At 42.4% G+C, this 16,828-nt stretch overlaps 1 protein-coding gene across 1 annotated transcript; it reads left to right on the plus strand.

Annotated features, from left to right (window-relative positions):
- The first annotated feature begins 10,852 nt into the window (after positions 1-10,852).
- Positions 10,853-16,620, plus strand: serpine3 (serpin peptidase inhibitor, clade E (nexin, plasminogen activator inhibitor type 1), member 3). Its single transcript, XM_041951463.1, has 8 exons — positions 10,853-11,117; positions 12,611-12,838; positions 13,809-14,051; positions 14,724-14,922; positions 15,034-15,134; positions 15,350-15,436; positions 15,582-15,665; positions 16,568-16,620. The coding sequence occupies exons 1-8, from the start codon at positions 10,853-10,855 to the stop codon at positions 16,618-16,620; spliced, it is 1,260 nt and encodes a 419-aa protein (XP_041807397.1).
- Positions 16,621-16,828: the final 208 nt, after the last annotated feature.

Here is a 16,828-nt window from a genome sequence, read left to right on the forward strand (position 1 = left end):
CACGTTTTTCAGTCTACACACACTTTTACGTTCATTCAGACTAAACTGCAAAGTTGTTTCTTTTTATTTATGCCTTAAGGCTTCTTTACGTGGCAAGTTTAAGAAACAAGCTGCTTATACCATAAGTTGTTTAACCCCTTAATTGAAAAAAGGGGAAACTGATTATTACATACTCCATACCTATTTTACCTCAAAGTGAATATGGAAAGTTGAAGGGGCTTTGATAAGATAAGATATGATAAGATAAAACTTTATTTATCCCCAGCCAGGGAAATTTGGGCATTACAGCAGCATGTAGCAGTGGGAAGAAAAATAGCAGCAGAGGTAGAGAACATTTGAAAAAAAAAAAAGAAAATAAAAAGTAGACTATATTATACAAGCAGAATGGAATTTGACTATATAAATGAAAAATAAAATATGTAGAAAAAACAAATGTATATATAAAAAATATGTATAAAATATGTATTGCCCCACTAGCTGTGGAAAAAAAAAACAATGTAAGGTGCCTTCAGATTAAAAATAACAATAAATAGTGTTATTGCTATTGCACAGAAGAATAAAATATACATACATACAATGATATATAGTAAAATGTAAAAGGAAATATGCAATATTGCACAAAATGTGTGGATATGAGCGTAATTTGTCCAACAACATCAACACAGTCTCATGTTAAGTGGTGCTGGAGTTGAATAATCTGACAGCTGATGGAATGAAGGACCTGCGGTAGCGTTCCTTCTTACAGGGTGGATGCAGCAGTCTGTTACTGAAGGAGCTGCTAAGAGCACCCACTGTGTCATGCAAGGGGTGGGAGGGGTTGTCAGTGATGGATGTCAGCTTGGCTAACATCCTCCTCTCACCTACATCCTCAGTGGTGGCCAGCTCTCCTGACCAGTTTATTGAGTCTCTTTCTGTCATCTCAGAAGTCCTCAGTAATGTCCTACATACTCCAAACGACCTCAGTCTTCTCAGCAGGTGGAGACGACTTTGGCCCTTCCTGTACAGGGCATCAGTATTGGTGGACCAGTCCAGTTTATTGTTGAGGTGGACACCCAGGTATTTGTACTCCTCCATGATCTCAATGTCCAAACCCTGGATGCAAACCGGTGTAGTCTGTGGCGCTTTCCTGCGGAAGTCAATCACAATCATGATGGACAGTGAGGCATGTTTACTATAACACATTTGAAGTCATGTCAAATTCTGACACAACAAATGTTGACTAAAGATGAGTATTGAATCTTTCTTGTTGCTTAATAAAGATTCAAGAGTTTTAGACCTCCAGGTCAAAGGAGGAACATGTTTCCTCATGTTCTTCTACCAGACTGTGCTGTCTTTTCAAGTCTTTTAATCCAATACAATGCTGCCCTCTTGTGTTGAATTTTGAATATGCATTTCCATCCAGTCACAATGCCATCATTAAAGAGTTGTATCTTGATTTTAGACTAATCTCTAAATTAATAAATTCAGATACTCCATCCTGAAGTTTTTCAGGACTCCCTGAAGCAGCATCACTGTATGTCAGAGCAGCTTCACGGCGGTCTGTAACGCTGCTGTGTGTCTGGGGAAATCTTTAACGACCTCTTGTTTCTGCTCAGTCTGTGAAACCTGCCCCTCTCCACAGTGTGAGCACTTAAACAGGTGTGAGTCTCCTTGTGAGGTCTCCAAACAGTCTGAAGAGGGAAATCCAATAATAGTGCAAGCCGGTTGTCATGGCAAAGTCTCCTCTCAGCCCTGCAGAGGCGACGTCATCATCAGCCAATCAACACAGAGGGTGGTGTAAGGTATTGCTTCCACGGTGCAGAGGTTACACATGAAGACGTCTGGAAAACAGATCAGTCTGCGAGTGGAGTTCAGCAGATCCAGAGTCCCGACACAGCTTTGCATACTTTGTACAACAGTCTAAGTTAAATTTATACCCTTCATTTTTCTTCTTCTTCGAAAGTAACTCATGTTTGTCCAGACTCAAAGATTTTTTAGTGTTGTGTGCTGATGAGAGTGAGAAAGCTCCAGCAGTTATAATGATCACCTTATGTCTTCCAAAGAGTTTATGCAGTTGAGCTGTCCATAAACCACAATGCTTTTTAAAGAAAGAAGTCATTCACACACCCCACATTATCTCCTACAGGTACATACACGAGGCCAGTGGAGGTGCATGTACCACTCTCAGAAGGGATTCCTAAGCAGGGGTTCTAGTACCTCAGGGGGCTCTGCTGCAGCTGCAGTACCAGGTGGTCCGTGGAAAGATTTTGCGGTTAGCTCATCTAATTTTAAAAAGTATAAATTTTGATTTGAAAAAAAAAATCAAGAAAATATATCCTTCATATGTCTTTTTAAGAGGAAGATCAACCCACAAGTAGAAAAATAGAAATGGATGTCCAAAAGTAATAGATACATGTTGGAAAGGTCCCGCTTTGCAAAAGAGACTAAACTAAAATGTAGGGATCAATTCCAGGCCCACATGTGCAGAAAATAGTTCCACCACAGCCACTGTGTTTTGCCAAATCAATAAAGACTATCCCATGTACTGAAGGGCCTGGTTGAAGGGGTACTCACTCATCCGATGGGACTATGGGGGTACGACAAGCAAAAGTGATAAAAGGTTCAGACGGGGACCACCAGTATCTTATTAAAAAAGAGAGGGAAATACATTCAGATTAATAAAGTTATTTTGAAACGGTAACAACAAAACACGTGATTGAGAAATATAAAAAATGGCGTATTGCACAGCATGCCACAGGATATGACATACAGTCATGCATTCAAGCATGGTACAAATAAAAAAAGCACTAGATTTAAAAATGGGTCAAAGATATAGAAAGTTGAAATTTTCAGTATGAAGTACAGGCTGATCATTGGTTGCATATCTGCTGAATTAGAATGCCTCATTAACCTTATTAGTAAATAGGCAAAAGCCAAAAAATATCTAATTTGCCCCAATGTGTTTCAGATTGATGGCTAAAACCATGTTAATGTTAAGGTTATGTATGTAGCTAAGTCACTGATGAGTGTCTCACTAATTTAATCCATATAAATAAAAGAAAGATCAGATCAGGTCGATCATGCAGATCATCTGATGGCTGATAAATGGGAATCCTTTGTACACTTGAAACTTGGTTGAAATTTCAGCTGTTTTTTTTTTATGGTTGAAATGACAAATCCTCTCAGAAACCTGCGTGAACTAATACTCTTGTGCTGTTCCTTGGATTTCTGTAAGGTAAGTTGCAAAGAGAGCTCCTTTGACTGTCAGTCCTCACAGACCTGAACTGAACCTTGAAAGCTGAATGAAGCTTTTCACTTCAGTAGCAAATGGCAGCAGATGGTGCTACAGCGCAACAGATATGAGATGAAAAGGCTACAACAACTGCTTAACAATAAACTAACCTGATTCTTAAAAGCCTCACAATAAAAATCTCCACAGTTCAACTATACGCTCTTAGAGCCAGAATGATCTACGACCTTGTCCTGGCTCTTTTTCCTCTTTGTTGCAGTAGAGAATATTCACGATATTTTTCCCACATTTAAATGTATTTCTTATGTCTTCCTCAGCCGCTGTCTTGCCATCCACCTTCTTGTGTTCAAAACAACAACCACCAACATTTTTCCCATGGTTCTCCAGAGCCATGCTCCTGCGAGGTGAGGGCTACGTGGGACACGTCCCCTCACGTCGCCCCTCTCACAGTGCCAGCACTAGTGGCTCTAATCCGCCGTGGCGTACCTGGCAGATCGCTCTGGCGACACCGGCTCACAGCGCTGCTGGCGTTGTTGCAGCCTGGCCCGGCCCCGCACACCAGCATCCCCTCTAATCCCTCCCCGCCTGAACTGCCCACAGGCCCAGGAGCCTGAAGGGAAGTAGGGCACTGGAGGTGAAGCAGAGAGTCAAACACAGCCGAACTGTGCTCAGTGCATCTCTGCTCAATATTGAACTCTACCACTAAACCACTATTACTATGACTGTACTATAGTTTTTGGCCTTAACTCAGGTTTTGCACTATCATGAGCTGGCTCACTTTTCGCCAGGGTGGATCACCATGGTAACCTATGCTGCACAGCTAACCTGCTCCGGAGCAGGTTTCCTTTGGAGGATCAGATCAAAACTACTGACCAATCAGCTCACTGAACAGGATCCCGGTGTTGACAAAAGCACTGCCTTTCCAATAAAGCCACAGGTAATAAAGAGCAGCAGATCACTTTTATAGGTCGGTAGAATGATTTTGCTGTTGCAGGCTCACATTGCTGTTTGTTTTTAACAAATTGAGGGATTGTTTGCAACATCAAATACATAATGACGGTTCTAGCTGCATTTTAACTGCACAAAAGATCATGACAGCGTCCAGCTTTTATACTCTTACTCCATAGCTGCGCTCCAAATAACATGAGGTGACTTTGTGATGATAATAGAACAAACCTACACCCTCTCTTGTACTAAAAAACAATGACGATCTCCCAAGATTACAAACACAACACTTGAGTCAGAAGCCCATTTACTGCATTTCTTCCTCTCACTTCTCTTCTTTGGCAGCACAAACAGGCTTGTATTAAATGTAAGTTTATAATGTGCATCACATACGTACGCTTAATAGTTTGTCTCCCATCAGACTCTGCCTGTTTCACATGAGCTTGTAGCTGGATTGGAAAAACCACAATTTACAGAGCCAGCTGATAACCAGGTTTATGATACTGGTTATCCAGGAATATCGATGCTAGGCTCAGTGAGGTCAGGTAACACAAAGTGAGCCAGACTAATCTGAGCTTGCTTTGAGGTACAGCCCCATGGAGCTGATGCTGCTGTTGTTTTTGTTATTCTTCTTCGTCTCTGTTCCGTGAAAATTCCTTCACAAATTGCCTTTCTGTAGGCTGGATGAAGTTGAAACACAGACGACGAGCAACAGAGAGTTCCTGTGGTTTGCGGTCATTCCACTCTGTGAACTGACCCCCCTCCTCCTCCTTCATTATCATTTCCCCTGCAAGGTCAAAGGTCAGGCGACAGAGAGGGGACTGGGGAGATCGGTCTGAATGGAGAGCCTGGGGACAGTCTCCGTTAGTTAGGGATTAAGTTGCTGCCATGCGGAGAAAGGCGGAGGCATCGCAGAGTCACACAGACTCATCAGCGAACATATTTCAGTGTGGAAGGAAAAACTCTCATGGAATAATAATAAGCTCCTGGACACACTGACATGCACCTGCACATGTTGGGTATTAGTGGCATTGTTAAGGACATTTCACTGACATGCATCACTTGATTAACTCCTAAACCCAACCAATGCTGAAATATCCCCTTTCTCCCAGGAGGTGCACTTAAAATGTCAAATATTAACATTGTAATAAATTCACCAGTGAATGCTGGCCACACTAGCAGTTCTGTGAGGCTGCGCTAAATGCTAATGCTAGCATGGCAACTTGAAAACATGCTGAAAATTAGCAGATACCATGTTTACCATGTTTGCCATCTCAGCTTGGAATTTTAGCACGCTGACGTTTGCTAATTAAAACGTAACACAAAGCTGAGGTTAATAGGAATGTTACTGGTTTGTATAGATGTTGGACAAATGAAAATGTTGACATGACGGTAGTGATAGAGGAGAAGTTAGGGGATCACAAAAGTTCTTACTATTCTTCCTGAGAGGAAAATGACAGTCTGTACCAAGTATCATGGCAATCCATCGAACCGTGCACTCGAATAAAAAAATGTTCACCTCATGGCGGCGCCAGAGGAAAACTCAGAGAATCATCAGGATTCTTCCTATAGGAGCCATCAGGGTCTTCTCCTGGTTTAATGGCAATCCATCCAGCTGTGGGTGAGCTAGGTCAGAGCCACGCCACATGGCTAAAAATGTTCGACAGCAGCAGGCAGGTATTGCATTGCAACTCACAGCATTAGGTGTTTTCACTGAATGGTCTGAACTGTATGCATAAACACAACTCTGGCCAGAAAATTGTCATCGTAATGGTCATCTTTCTGAAAGACTTTCACTTTCATTTTCCATTTACTTACAAAGACTTGAGACTCGACTTGGACCCTGAAAGGGCAGGACAGCTCTGTCATGTACTACAGCAGCATTGGCTGCAGCCTGGTACAGACTGGTTGGCATCCTGGATCACCGCTTCAGCTTGGCCTGACCTGAACCAAGTGGCAGCTGACCAAACTGTGGGTGAAGTGGCAGCTCATATAGCGGTGAGAGTGGCGGCGCTGCTCACATTAGCATGTTGCAATGAAACGGTGCCGAGTACACGTAATTACCAGCACAGATGAGTGAAGGATGATTGTCTTTAGTATGCAGGTCCAGTCGGTCTGAGGCCTCCTGAGCACCACTCCACACTGCAGAGTGACACTGTTGAGTAAGTTGCCCTCCATCCCGACCCCTCAGAGCAGCGGCAGCTTGCTTTGCACTTGGTCCAGGGATCAGAAACGCAGAGCACAAATCATTATTTCTACTTCACAAATATGAGCTGGTGGTGTTCCTCCAAAGGCCTCGCAGCCGCTCAGATGAAAGCTGCTGTTTATGGTGGCATCTTTTCAAACAATTGTCTTTGGTTAGCTACCGTGACGTCTCATCTCCTCCATCCCAGTCCTGAAAAATCCAAATTCCTGTGTCCAGAGTCGGGGCGTTTTAAAGAATGTGGCAACGCCGTTTAATGAAGCCAAGCCATGGCTCCACTAATTAGTCAAGTCCAGTAATGGCCGGAATTCCCCGTTAGACAAAGCAGCCAAATACCTGATGGCTACCAATCATGTTGTCTCCCACAGTTTATTTTGCTGACTGTCATGTCCCCAATTAAGAGGGACAGTAGAGGGGAGATCGCCGCATAGCAGATTGATTTTAGGTGAAATTCAGGGCATGCTATCATTCACAACAGACGATTTTTTTTATTTTCATATGTGTTCAGTGAGTATATACTGTATACAGTATATATATATATATATATATATATATATATATATATATATATATATATGTGCATGGTAAAGGTCAGAAGGATAAACAACCAATCTGTACTTATAACCAGGATTTGCCCTGAATTAAAAAGTGAATTAGACTAAAGTTGTTTCATGTAGTCTGTGAGTCTCCCCCTCACTGCAAAATAATGACATCAAAAGCTGGTGAGAGCGGATAATGATGGATATTGTGGACCTTAACAAAACTTTGTTTGTGTAATTGATTTGAAATGTAATGGCAGTCAAAGACCTAAGGTCTAGTGGGATTAAGGAGATGTCCAGCAGTTTTGGCTGACATGGAGGGAAAGAATTTTATCAGTCCTGCCTCTTGTTGTCCTGCCTCTAATGGCTGTTTGCCACTTGTATTACAGCAAAACAAACATCAGATACAATAGGAATAGGAGGATGACTTGATGATGATTGTAGTTTACAGATGTGTTGGCTCTGGTTCTAATGTTACACTTGGAAACCATAATGCTCCCAATACCAAAATCCTGTCCCTGGTAGACAAATCCCAAAAATCGTATTGTTGAAAAAAACAACAACAACAATATTGTATACATATGAACATATATATAATGTAATTTAGTTTTTGATTTTATAACTTGTACATTGTTCTGTATTTACGCTGCAGTGCATGTCTGTGCAGAACATTAATAAAATGCTTCCTAATGGATCAGATGCTGTTATTCATCAGATGTTGGAGCAGCAACACGTCCATGATGAGTGAGCCCACATTCCACAGAGTGACACCAATTAGAAACACTGACGCAGCAGTGTGACGCTCAGAGCAGAAATGTCTTTTGATCATCGCAACAACAGGCCAAATGACTTGTATAAAAGAGCGTCTGTGTGCGTGTGTGTGTGTGTGTGTGTGTGTGTGTAACCTTTGAAAACCATTTTCTGTTTCTGTACATCTTAGAAAGGACTCCGAACAACCTTACCTAACATTATCACTATAAAAATGAATCACAATATCTGTCATATTGTATAGTGATAGTACGATATTGCCATAAATAATGACAAAAAAGATAGATAGATAGATAGATAGATAGATAGATAGATAGATAGATAGATAGATAGATAGATAGATAGATAGATAGATAGATAGATAGATAGATTGTGGTAATCTTAGAATTTATTTTGGAACAGGTTCCTTATAAATGTCAACACAGGGCCCACCTACAAGATTGGAGGACCAGCCGGTTAATAATGAAGAGGTGTATATTGCCAAACAGCAACACACACCAGGCACAAACCAGTTAACACAGAATCAATATGAAGGGTCTGGGGTCACAGGGCAGTTGGTAGCCAGCCCATGTGGCTAATCACACTTGCCAATGTCTGAGAAATACACTTATTTGCTTTGTTTCTAAGAGTTACATGAGAACGCTGAGACCACTGTCATGGCTGTATCAGGTCAGTATAACAGGAAGTGGATGCCAGGCTGAGAGATGGCTCCCATTCACTTGAATGAAAATTGCTTGTAAAGTCCTGTTTTCTAGCTCCTGGGCTTGCTTCTTCTTTCGGCGGCACACTGCACGTGTGCACTGGTGTTTATCCAGCTGGCCTCACCCGTGCACTCTCACACAGCCTGTGGACTTCACATTGGGATGATAAATAAAAGTCGCTTGTCTGATCTCTGGTAAGGTTTTTACAAATACAAAACCATCCTGGATTAGAAATTCATAATAGAGAGAGTAATTATTTACCTTGTTTGCAGTTAAAGGTGTCAAATGTTTTACAGATGTCTTTTTGATAATGGTGGTCTCTTTTTGGGCCACAGGGACAAATTTGGCCTAATTACTAATGATTACTACTCATTGCTGACGTGGAGGCAGGATCACTCAGGCTCTAATGGATCTCATTGACCATCTGGAGTTTAGACAAGACAAGACAAGCTGTCACTCAGACATTTCAAGTTTTGAACCTCCTGTCAAATCATTTGTCACATGATGAACTGAGCGTCCTCCAGTCAGAGATCTGAGTGAAAGCCTGCTGCTTAAAGTCTCACAGTATCTACATTAGTGGTGTTATTATGCACATGGGTGTGCTATCATATACAGGATGGGACCGCTCTACTCATTAAAGCAAATAAACAACAAAATATGGCAAGTTAGTAGGTAGAAACAATGAAAACCTCTTTTCTTGTACCATAATTTATCATAAATGTTTTTTTTTTTGTAAGGAAATCCAGCAAACTGTCCACATGTGTGCGGACATTCTCACTTCCATATTACTGGGGTGGAGGCAGAAATCTCAGACAGGTATCTTTACTGACGGTGAATAACCTATTAATAGACCCCAAAATACATTTCCAGCGAACGTGCATGCATGCGTGCCGACCGTGCCGTGCCGTGCGCGCGCGTGTGGGTGTTTTTTTTTCTCCCCTCTGCCCGGTTTGGGATTTGCTGGTCAGTGACATGCCTCCCTCCGCCTGGCTCCTTATAGCCCCGAGGCTGCAGGAATCCCGGACGAGTGGTACGGACATCGCCGACGGAGACCGCGAACACGGCGCGGAGCGTTCCCCTTTAAACACGGTCTTATGACTACAGGCTGCCTCAGTGAGAGACGGCCGGAGGACCGAACCAGAGACCGCAGAGGACAGAGTCAGAGACAAGGACCCGGGGACGGTGACTGGCAGCCGGGGACAGACAGGACACAGCTCGCCTGCAGGGGGTTGAATGGTTTGGTGCCAGTCTGAGAGAACAGCTGGAGTTGAACGGATACTACCTCACCTGTCCGCAGGTAGGGATGCACCTGTCATCGCTTCTGCCGAGCTGATACATGAATGAAAAATCGCCACAGCAGTCCTGTGAGCTTTTGAATCATCATTACATTTCATCTGAGGAGAGAAAAACAGTCCACTACCATAGTAAGAGGTGTGCCTGTTTATGGGAGTCATTAGGATCATCATATCAGTGGGCTACATATATTTAGATGTTCATCATGCGCAGTAAGAAGTGTTCAGATCCGTTGCTTAAGTGAAAGTAGAAATGCAACCATGTAAAAGAGGCTAAAGTGATAATTATGCAGAATAATGGCCCAAGTGAATGTTATTTTACTACTATATTATGTGTATATTCTGTTACTATTGTTATTATCATTTCGTGCATTAACGTGTAAGTAACAGTCAAGGTGGGGGCAGTTTTATCTTGTTACTGTAGCTGCAGAAAAAATGGAGTGAAGTAGAAAAATCACAACAGGGGGAACATGACCTGTCCATGATTGGCTTAAGAGGTGATATTCTGTCCACAGTGACCATGTAATACTTCACAATGAACACAGGTGGGATTAACTGATAATGATGTTCTATTGTATGGAAAGGCAGCCGCTGTTGCACCTCTATGCCATATTGCAACTTATGTCTGTGTTTAGTAATATATATGTCTTTTCAGATTTTTCTGCTCATCCTGTGCAGTTTAAATAGCACAGTAAAAACATGAACCCATAGTGTCTTGTCTCTGTATTTTCATAATGGGAGTTATGAATAATGCTCCATATGCCCATTCTGGGCGAAATGGTTGAAATCAAAATATCAAGCAAGAAGATTATTTTCCAGATTTCTATTTCTGTCGTAAACGTAAACCCACATCTAAAATGATGAAACTGATGTTAATGTAAATGTCCCCCATTCTTATGCATCCGCCCACATCAGGTAAAATGGTGCAAACCAAAAAATCAATACATCAAGAAGCTCCTTGACTAATTTTTCTTTTCATTTTTTGTAAAATGATTTCACAATATGCTCATATCACCACAATACTGGTGTGGATTCCACTGAACGTCAGTAAAAAGTAGCCTGTTGGTTGACCTCCCTGGCCTCAGTTATTTTCTTTCTTTTGGGCTTCCAGGAGTTCGTTTTTTGGGCCACCTGTTGCACCCTGTGGACTCTTCCCCTCCTGCAGCACTGAGGACATGTGTCGCCTGTCCGTGGCTTCACTCTTCATTTGCTTGTGGTTGGTGGAGAGAAGCCACTGTAACGGCAGCCTTCAGGACAGCATGGGAGAGCTGCATGCCAGGTTCACTGTCAGCCTCTACCAGACGCTCACCGAGACACAGAACAACTCCAACCTGATCGTGTCACCAGGGAGTGTCTCCCTGTCCCTGGGGCTGCTGCAGCTAGGCGCCAGGGGCAACACGCTGGCTCAGCTGGAGGGAACGCTCGGCTACAACATCAACGGTAAGAGTCATCCCACATTTTGGATATGGAGGTGAAAAGGGCAAAGCTTGTATGCAGGTAGCTTTAGCTGCTCCTCATGCTGCGAGAGGGAGGTTGGAGAGGTTGCTGGTGGCCTTCAGTGCTGTTGGTACCAGGTGGTGTGGAGCTGCTGCCATTGGCCCTGCAGAGCACAGTGGTGTCTGGAGCCATAATACCTGCCTCCACACCAACTCTAATCTCATTAACCACTCCTGCAGCTCGGCCTCAGGGTCGAGAGGTCAGTGTGCTTAATTACAAACAAAATGAGAGTTGGAGCTGCTGTTTCTTTTACCTGCATGATGTGATCTACCTCTTCAGTCCGGCATGGAAATTTATGATACTGGGCTCTAATTTATCAGGATACCTCGGCTGTTGTATGACAATTATTTCCCTCTGTTACACATAATGTTCATTTTAAACTAGCCTGAGCTAAAAACATCACAATCATGTAGGGCTATTATTTGCATAAATCATCAATTGTTTTGTCTATAAATTATCAGCACAGTGACTCTGGGCTCAAGCTGATGTCTTCAGTTTTGACTGTTTTGTCTGATCAGCAGTCCAAAACTCAAAGATATTCAAGTTTTAATAATAAAAAACTGTAAAGAACTGAAGAAAATACTCACATTTCATTTTAAAAGCTGGAACCAGCAAATGTTTGGCATTTTTTTCTCAATAAGCAACTTAAGCGATTAATTGATTATTAAAATCGTTAGTGGATTTATTTTCTGATGATCAACTAATTGATTAATCGACTTAGCATTGCAGCTCTAAAGTCATGTATTTGCAAGTTAGTAAAACAGGCTGAGGGTCAGTGTGTGGTTGATAAGTTCCGCACTGCTACGGGAAAGACGCCATCTTTTGGTAGAAACCACACAGTGTAGACTTCTTCTGACTGCTTTTCTCAGGTTTATCATAAGATCGTACACATATACAAAGGGACACTCAAATGCAGAGGCAGAGATAAGCAGTTTATACTAAGACTGAAAGAGGCTGTTTGACTTTTATCTGAAAATTCTTGGATTTTATCAGATGAGAAGATCCCTGTGGTCACCGGGCTCAGAGAGTGTGTGTCTAGCAAAGCTAAAAATTAAGTCAAATGAGCAGCTGTTTGCTCTCAGTCCTGCAGGGATAGGGTGTAAATACAGCTAAGTTGCTGAAGAAACAAGCTAGAGGCTGTTGAGTTGAATCCGTTTAAGCAATGATCCTTCCATTGTGGAGATTTTTTACATATCTGCAAAGTATTTTTCAGCATTTTTGAAAGTGGTGTGAATTATACTTGCCGATAATAAGATGTTGAAGCAGAGCAGATGATTAACAAAGTCAACCAGGTGATCAGTTTGCAGTATTTTTGCAGCTTGGTGGTGCAAAAACTGTTCTTGTGCATCCATTTTTCTACAGCTTAGAAAATTCAAACTGAAGCCTTCGTAACTCAGCGCCCTGTCTAACCTGTCCTGTGTCTTCCTGTCCTGCAGATGCCCAGGTACAAGACTTCCTGTTGCATTCACAGAGTGACATGAGCAACACCAGCCAGGGGATGTGGCTGCAGCAGACCTGCACGTTATTCATACAGAGCGGCGTCCAGCTCCTGACTGAGTTCACGCAACACGCAGCAGTCTGGGCCAACACCAGCCTGGTCCGAGCCAACTTCAGCCAACTCAACCACACTCGCAGCCAGCTGGAGCGAGCAGGAAGCAACCACGGTAAGCAAGACAGCCGTATTAAAGAGTTAGAGCTCTAAAGATGTGTATTTTATACTGAAAATAAATGAAATTAGTGTGTGTAATATGGCAACACAGTCTCACTGCAGTTTGTTAAATATTGTGTATTTCAGTTGGAAGTATCTTTCATGCCTGCACCTTGCTACCATCGTTCTCATTCCACGGTCAAGTTAGCAATAATAAATAAGCAACATCAAGTTAGACTTTCAAAATAAAGCATGCTGAAAAACATGTCAGGTGACGGCAGTTTGGTTGAGTATAAAGACCAAAACTACTTGATTAGGTTTAGGAAAAGATAAAGTTTGGTTTGGTTGGTTTCACACAGGAATGTAACACCATCCATCCATCCATCCATCCGTCCATCACATCCATCCGTCCATCACATCGCTCTGCAGACTTTCTCACTCTTTGTACTCTCATGTTTGTCCTTACTAGTTTGAAGTCATGCTGTCACAAAAATGGAGCTAATACATTTCGTGACTATTTCACAAACTGCCCTGAAACTGGGCAGAATATGAAAAGGCTGACTTTGGTGAAACCATAGAGAATTCTCTATGAAGCTTTTGAGCCTCATTTAGCTCCTTGTTTTGGTTTTATGGCACATTAACCGTTGGGTTCACTCTCATTGCTCTCATCAACCTTGTTGCCAGCAGCAGTAAACACACTCTGATAAGACCACTGTACACTGACTGCCCAGCACCAATCATTTTTTCAGGAGTAAATGAAGATCAAATAGTTTTTCTATTCTATCAGTAATGTACACAGAAAAAAGTACGATTATTTCTGTTGTCCTATGAATCGTGTTGTGACCCTGTATGAGGAACATATTTGGGGGCTGGGTTATGTTTAAAATGTCTTCTCACAAACACATAAGTCACTAATCTGGAAACTGCTGAGTTGAAGACGTCATGCTCTTTACATTAAACTGTGCCCTGCCCTCGTCACCTCCCAGATGAGACGTGGCACCTCCAGGCAGGAAGCAGCAGTGGGGACCTGTCGGGCTCAGGCGAGGTCCAGGCAGAGGCCCTGTGGTGGGGCCACCGGCTGCAGATGGCCCTGGTAAACACGGTGACCTTCAGGGGTGTCTGGCAGAAACAGTTCCTGTTCACCAACACTCAAAACCTGCCCTTCATCCTCTCTGATGGGAGTGCCATCAAGGTGCCCATGATGTACCAGGCAACAGAGGTCAGCTTTGGTAAGAGATGCCATCCATCCATCTATCCATCGAAAGAGGAAGAACAAATTCCTGATGAACTGATGAAATCAACTAATCTTACTGTAAAAAGAATGTCCAGCATATGGTTTGAGGAGATTTTGCATCCTTAACATCCTACTAGCTGCCAGTTCAATCGTCTAACTTCACAAAGAAAACGCCTCAGTCGCTCGTTCTTAATTCAGGAAGGAACAGAGCTCGATCATTGTAAAAGGCAGCCAGTCTAGTGGCTGTGTTAGTTCTGCAAATGTAAACATACTAACACGGTCCCGCTCTCCATGCTATCATGCTCATGTTTTGCAGGTATAGTGTTTGCCATGTTCACCATCTTAGTTTAGCATGTTAGCATGCTAACATTTGCTGATACACACTAAATGTCATTAGTTTGTTATACAAAGTACTGGACAAATGGATTGCATATTGTATATTATGTATTTTAGGAACACACCATCATTGCTCACCTTATAATTCCAGCATCTCAAGTGTGAGAATTCACTGGTTCATAACATTGTACATTTCTTTGGGTTTTTGGCTATTGATCAGGTAAAACAAGCAATTTCAAGACTTCACTAAGTCACTGGGAACACTATTGAAAATGTTGAAACCAGTGGAACAAGTAATAAGTTGCACGTGTGAACTTGTTGTTGCTGGCAGGTCAGTTCAGGACAGCGTCGGATCAGCGTTACACTGTGTTGGAGCTGCCTTACCTGGGCCGCTCCCTGAGCCTGCAGGTGGTCCTGCCCAGCGAGAGGAAGACGCCGCTGTCCTCCCTCGAGTCACAGCTCACCGCTCGTCAGCTGGCCTCCTGGGACACCGGCCTGCGGCGAACCAAGATGGACATTTTCCTACCAAGGTAAATGCATGGATGATGTGTTTATTCTCAGACACTGAGCATCAATTTCATTTTCTTTTTTCAAAATGGAGGGAGTTGATGTATAATCAAATTTCTGTCTTGTCTTCACAGGTTCAGAATGCAGAACAAATTCAATCTGAGGTCAGTGCTTCCCGCCATGGGCATCAGTGACGCCTTTAATCCGACAGCAGCTGATTTCAGTGGAATATCAGGTGAGCACATCAGTTCATCAGAAAATCAAGTCTGGATGTTTCTTGCAGTTCTTGTAGTCTGACTCATCCAGTTTTCACAGAATCTACCCACACGAAGCTCCAGTCGAAGCAGTGTGTTTTTGCTTTAAACATACCCCAGATTTCAAACAACGCGATGTCCCGTAAACTACAGGTCACACAATGACTGCTGACAGTTTGTGTCTTCTGTCCTGCAGCGGAGGAGAGTCTTTATGTGTCTGATGCCTTCCATGAAGTGAGAATAGAAGTCACAGAAGATGGGACGAAGGCAGCTGCTGCTACAGGTCAGAAATGCCCTGCATCATGATGAAAGGAGTTTTACAGATATGTTATTTTAACATGACTCTCCTTGCCTGCATCCATGTCTTTTACCAGAATAAATGGTTTTGGGATGAAGTCACTGAAAAATACTATTTCTTATCCTTGCAGCTATGGTGCTACTCAAACGATCCCGTGCTCCTGTTTTCAAGGCGGACCGGCCGTTCTTATTTCTGCTTCGTCAGGTTAACACAGGTATTTCTTTTTCCACACTAGACTTACATCATCCCAGTCTGCAGGGGGTGCTGTTTAAATGATACCATTTACCAGTAGTTTTGCACGTTTCAACTCCTTACTACCAATCACATATCGTTTATACCACAATTAGACATTTTGCAAAGCATGCAATAGTGTCTCTCTTTAACTAGGTTTGATCTGAAAATCTATCAGCAAACTCTCAGAGCTTGCTTGAGCTGTGTGATTTATCTCAGTAAACATCCAGTCTGCATTCATTTTTAACAGACTGCACTTAGAGCAGATATGTCATGTGATATTCTATATTATTTGCAATATCAACAAATCCCATGAAAAGACCAAAAACAATTGGAAATTGAAATCGTTTGTGGATCCCAAGTCTGATATAGCTTTGCTTTGTGCCATTGAGCGCCATTGTTGTGCCAGACAGGGGAGCAACATCATAAAGTATTGAGACACAGACTAACACACTGTTGGCTTTGGTCTTTTTTCGGTATTTTGTGACAATAATAAAATGATAGAGAATCTGCAGCCTGATCCTTATGCTTGACAAAAGTTTATGCAGATTTAATGTTCATTGTGATTCAATACGCGACTCAAACAAGTCTGCTAATGATTTTCATAGAATACAGAGACAAACTGAATCGAACAGTTGTCTAGAAGGTAGAAAAATACAATCAAGTCCCAAAACAGCACTTAGCAACGATATTAAGTATGAAATGATTTGCAGTTAAAGGCCCTATGCGCAGGATTTGTACATTTCTGATTTGGTGACCCCTAGTGGACAGTTCTATGAATTTCATAGGAATTTAAATTCATAAATAAACAACTTGCAGTACAATCCCTTAAATGGATTAATTGTAACTGTGTTGACCTTATTTTTGTTGTGTTCTCCATGCCAGGATCCATCTTGTTCATGGGCCGAGTGATGAACCCAGCAGACCAAGCACCCTAACACTGACACACCCAAACACCTCTCACACACACACACACACCCACACATACTCCTACCCTGACCCCTATTTCCCTACTGGTATTTATTTGTGGACCAACAGGAGGGTCCACGGACACTTCAGGAAGAGGGACAATATTTTTGTACATGTCTGTAAATAAAATTTTAATACATGTTTTTACACTCAGGGTGTTTTGCTCCTTTCTTCCAT

The sequence above is a fragment of the Chelmon rostratus genome, chromosome 13 (genome assembly GCF_017976325.1).
Source record: "Chelmon rostratus isolate fCheRos1 chromosome 13, fCheRos1.pri, whole genome shotgun sequence".
Classification (NCBI taxonomy): Eukaryota; Metazoa; Chordata; class Actinopteri; order Chaetodontiformes; family Chaetodontidae; genus Chelmon; species Chelmon rostratus.

What these genes read in the sequence shown, in the direction of transcription:
- serpine3 (XM_041951463.1), top strand. Translation starts at nt 10,853, where the DNA reads ATGTGTCGCCTGTCCGTGGCTTCACTCTTCATTTGCTTGTGGTTGGTG. An exon ending in GCGAGCAGGAAGCAACCACG is followed by an intron (nt 12,839 to 13,808) that starts GTAAGCAAGACA and finishes GTCACCTCCCAG; the next exon opens with ATGAGACGTGGCACCTCCAG. An exon ending in TGATTTCAGTGGAATATCAG is followed by an intron (nt 15,135 to 15,349) that starts GTGAGCACATCA and finishes TCTGTCCTGCAG; the next exon opens with CGGAGGAGAGTCTTTATGTG.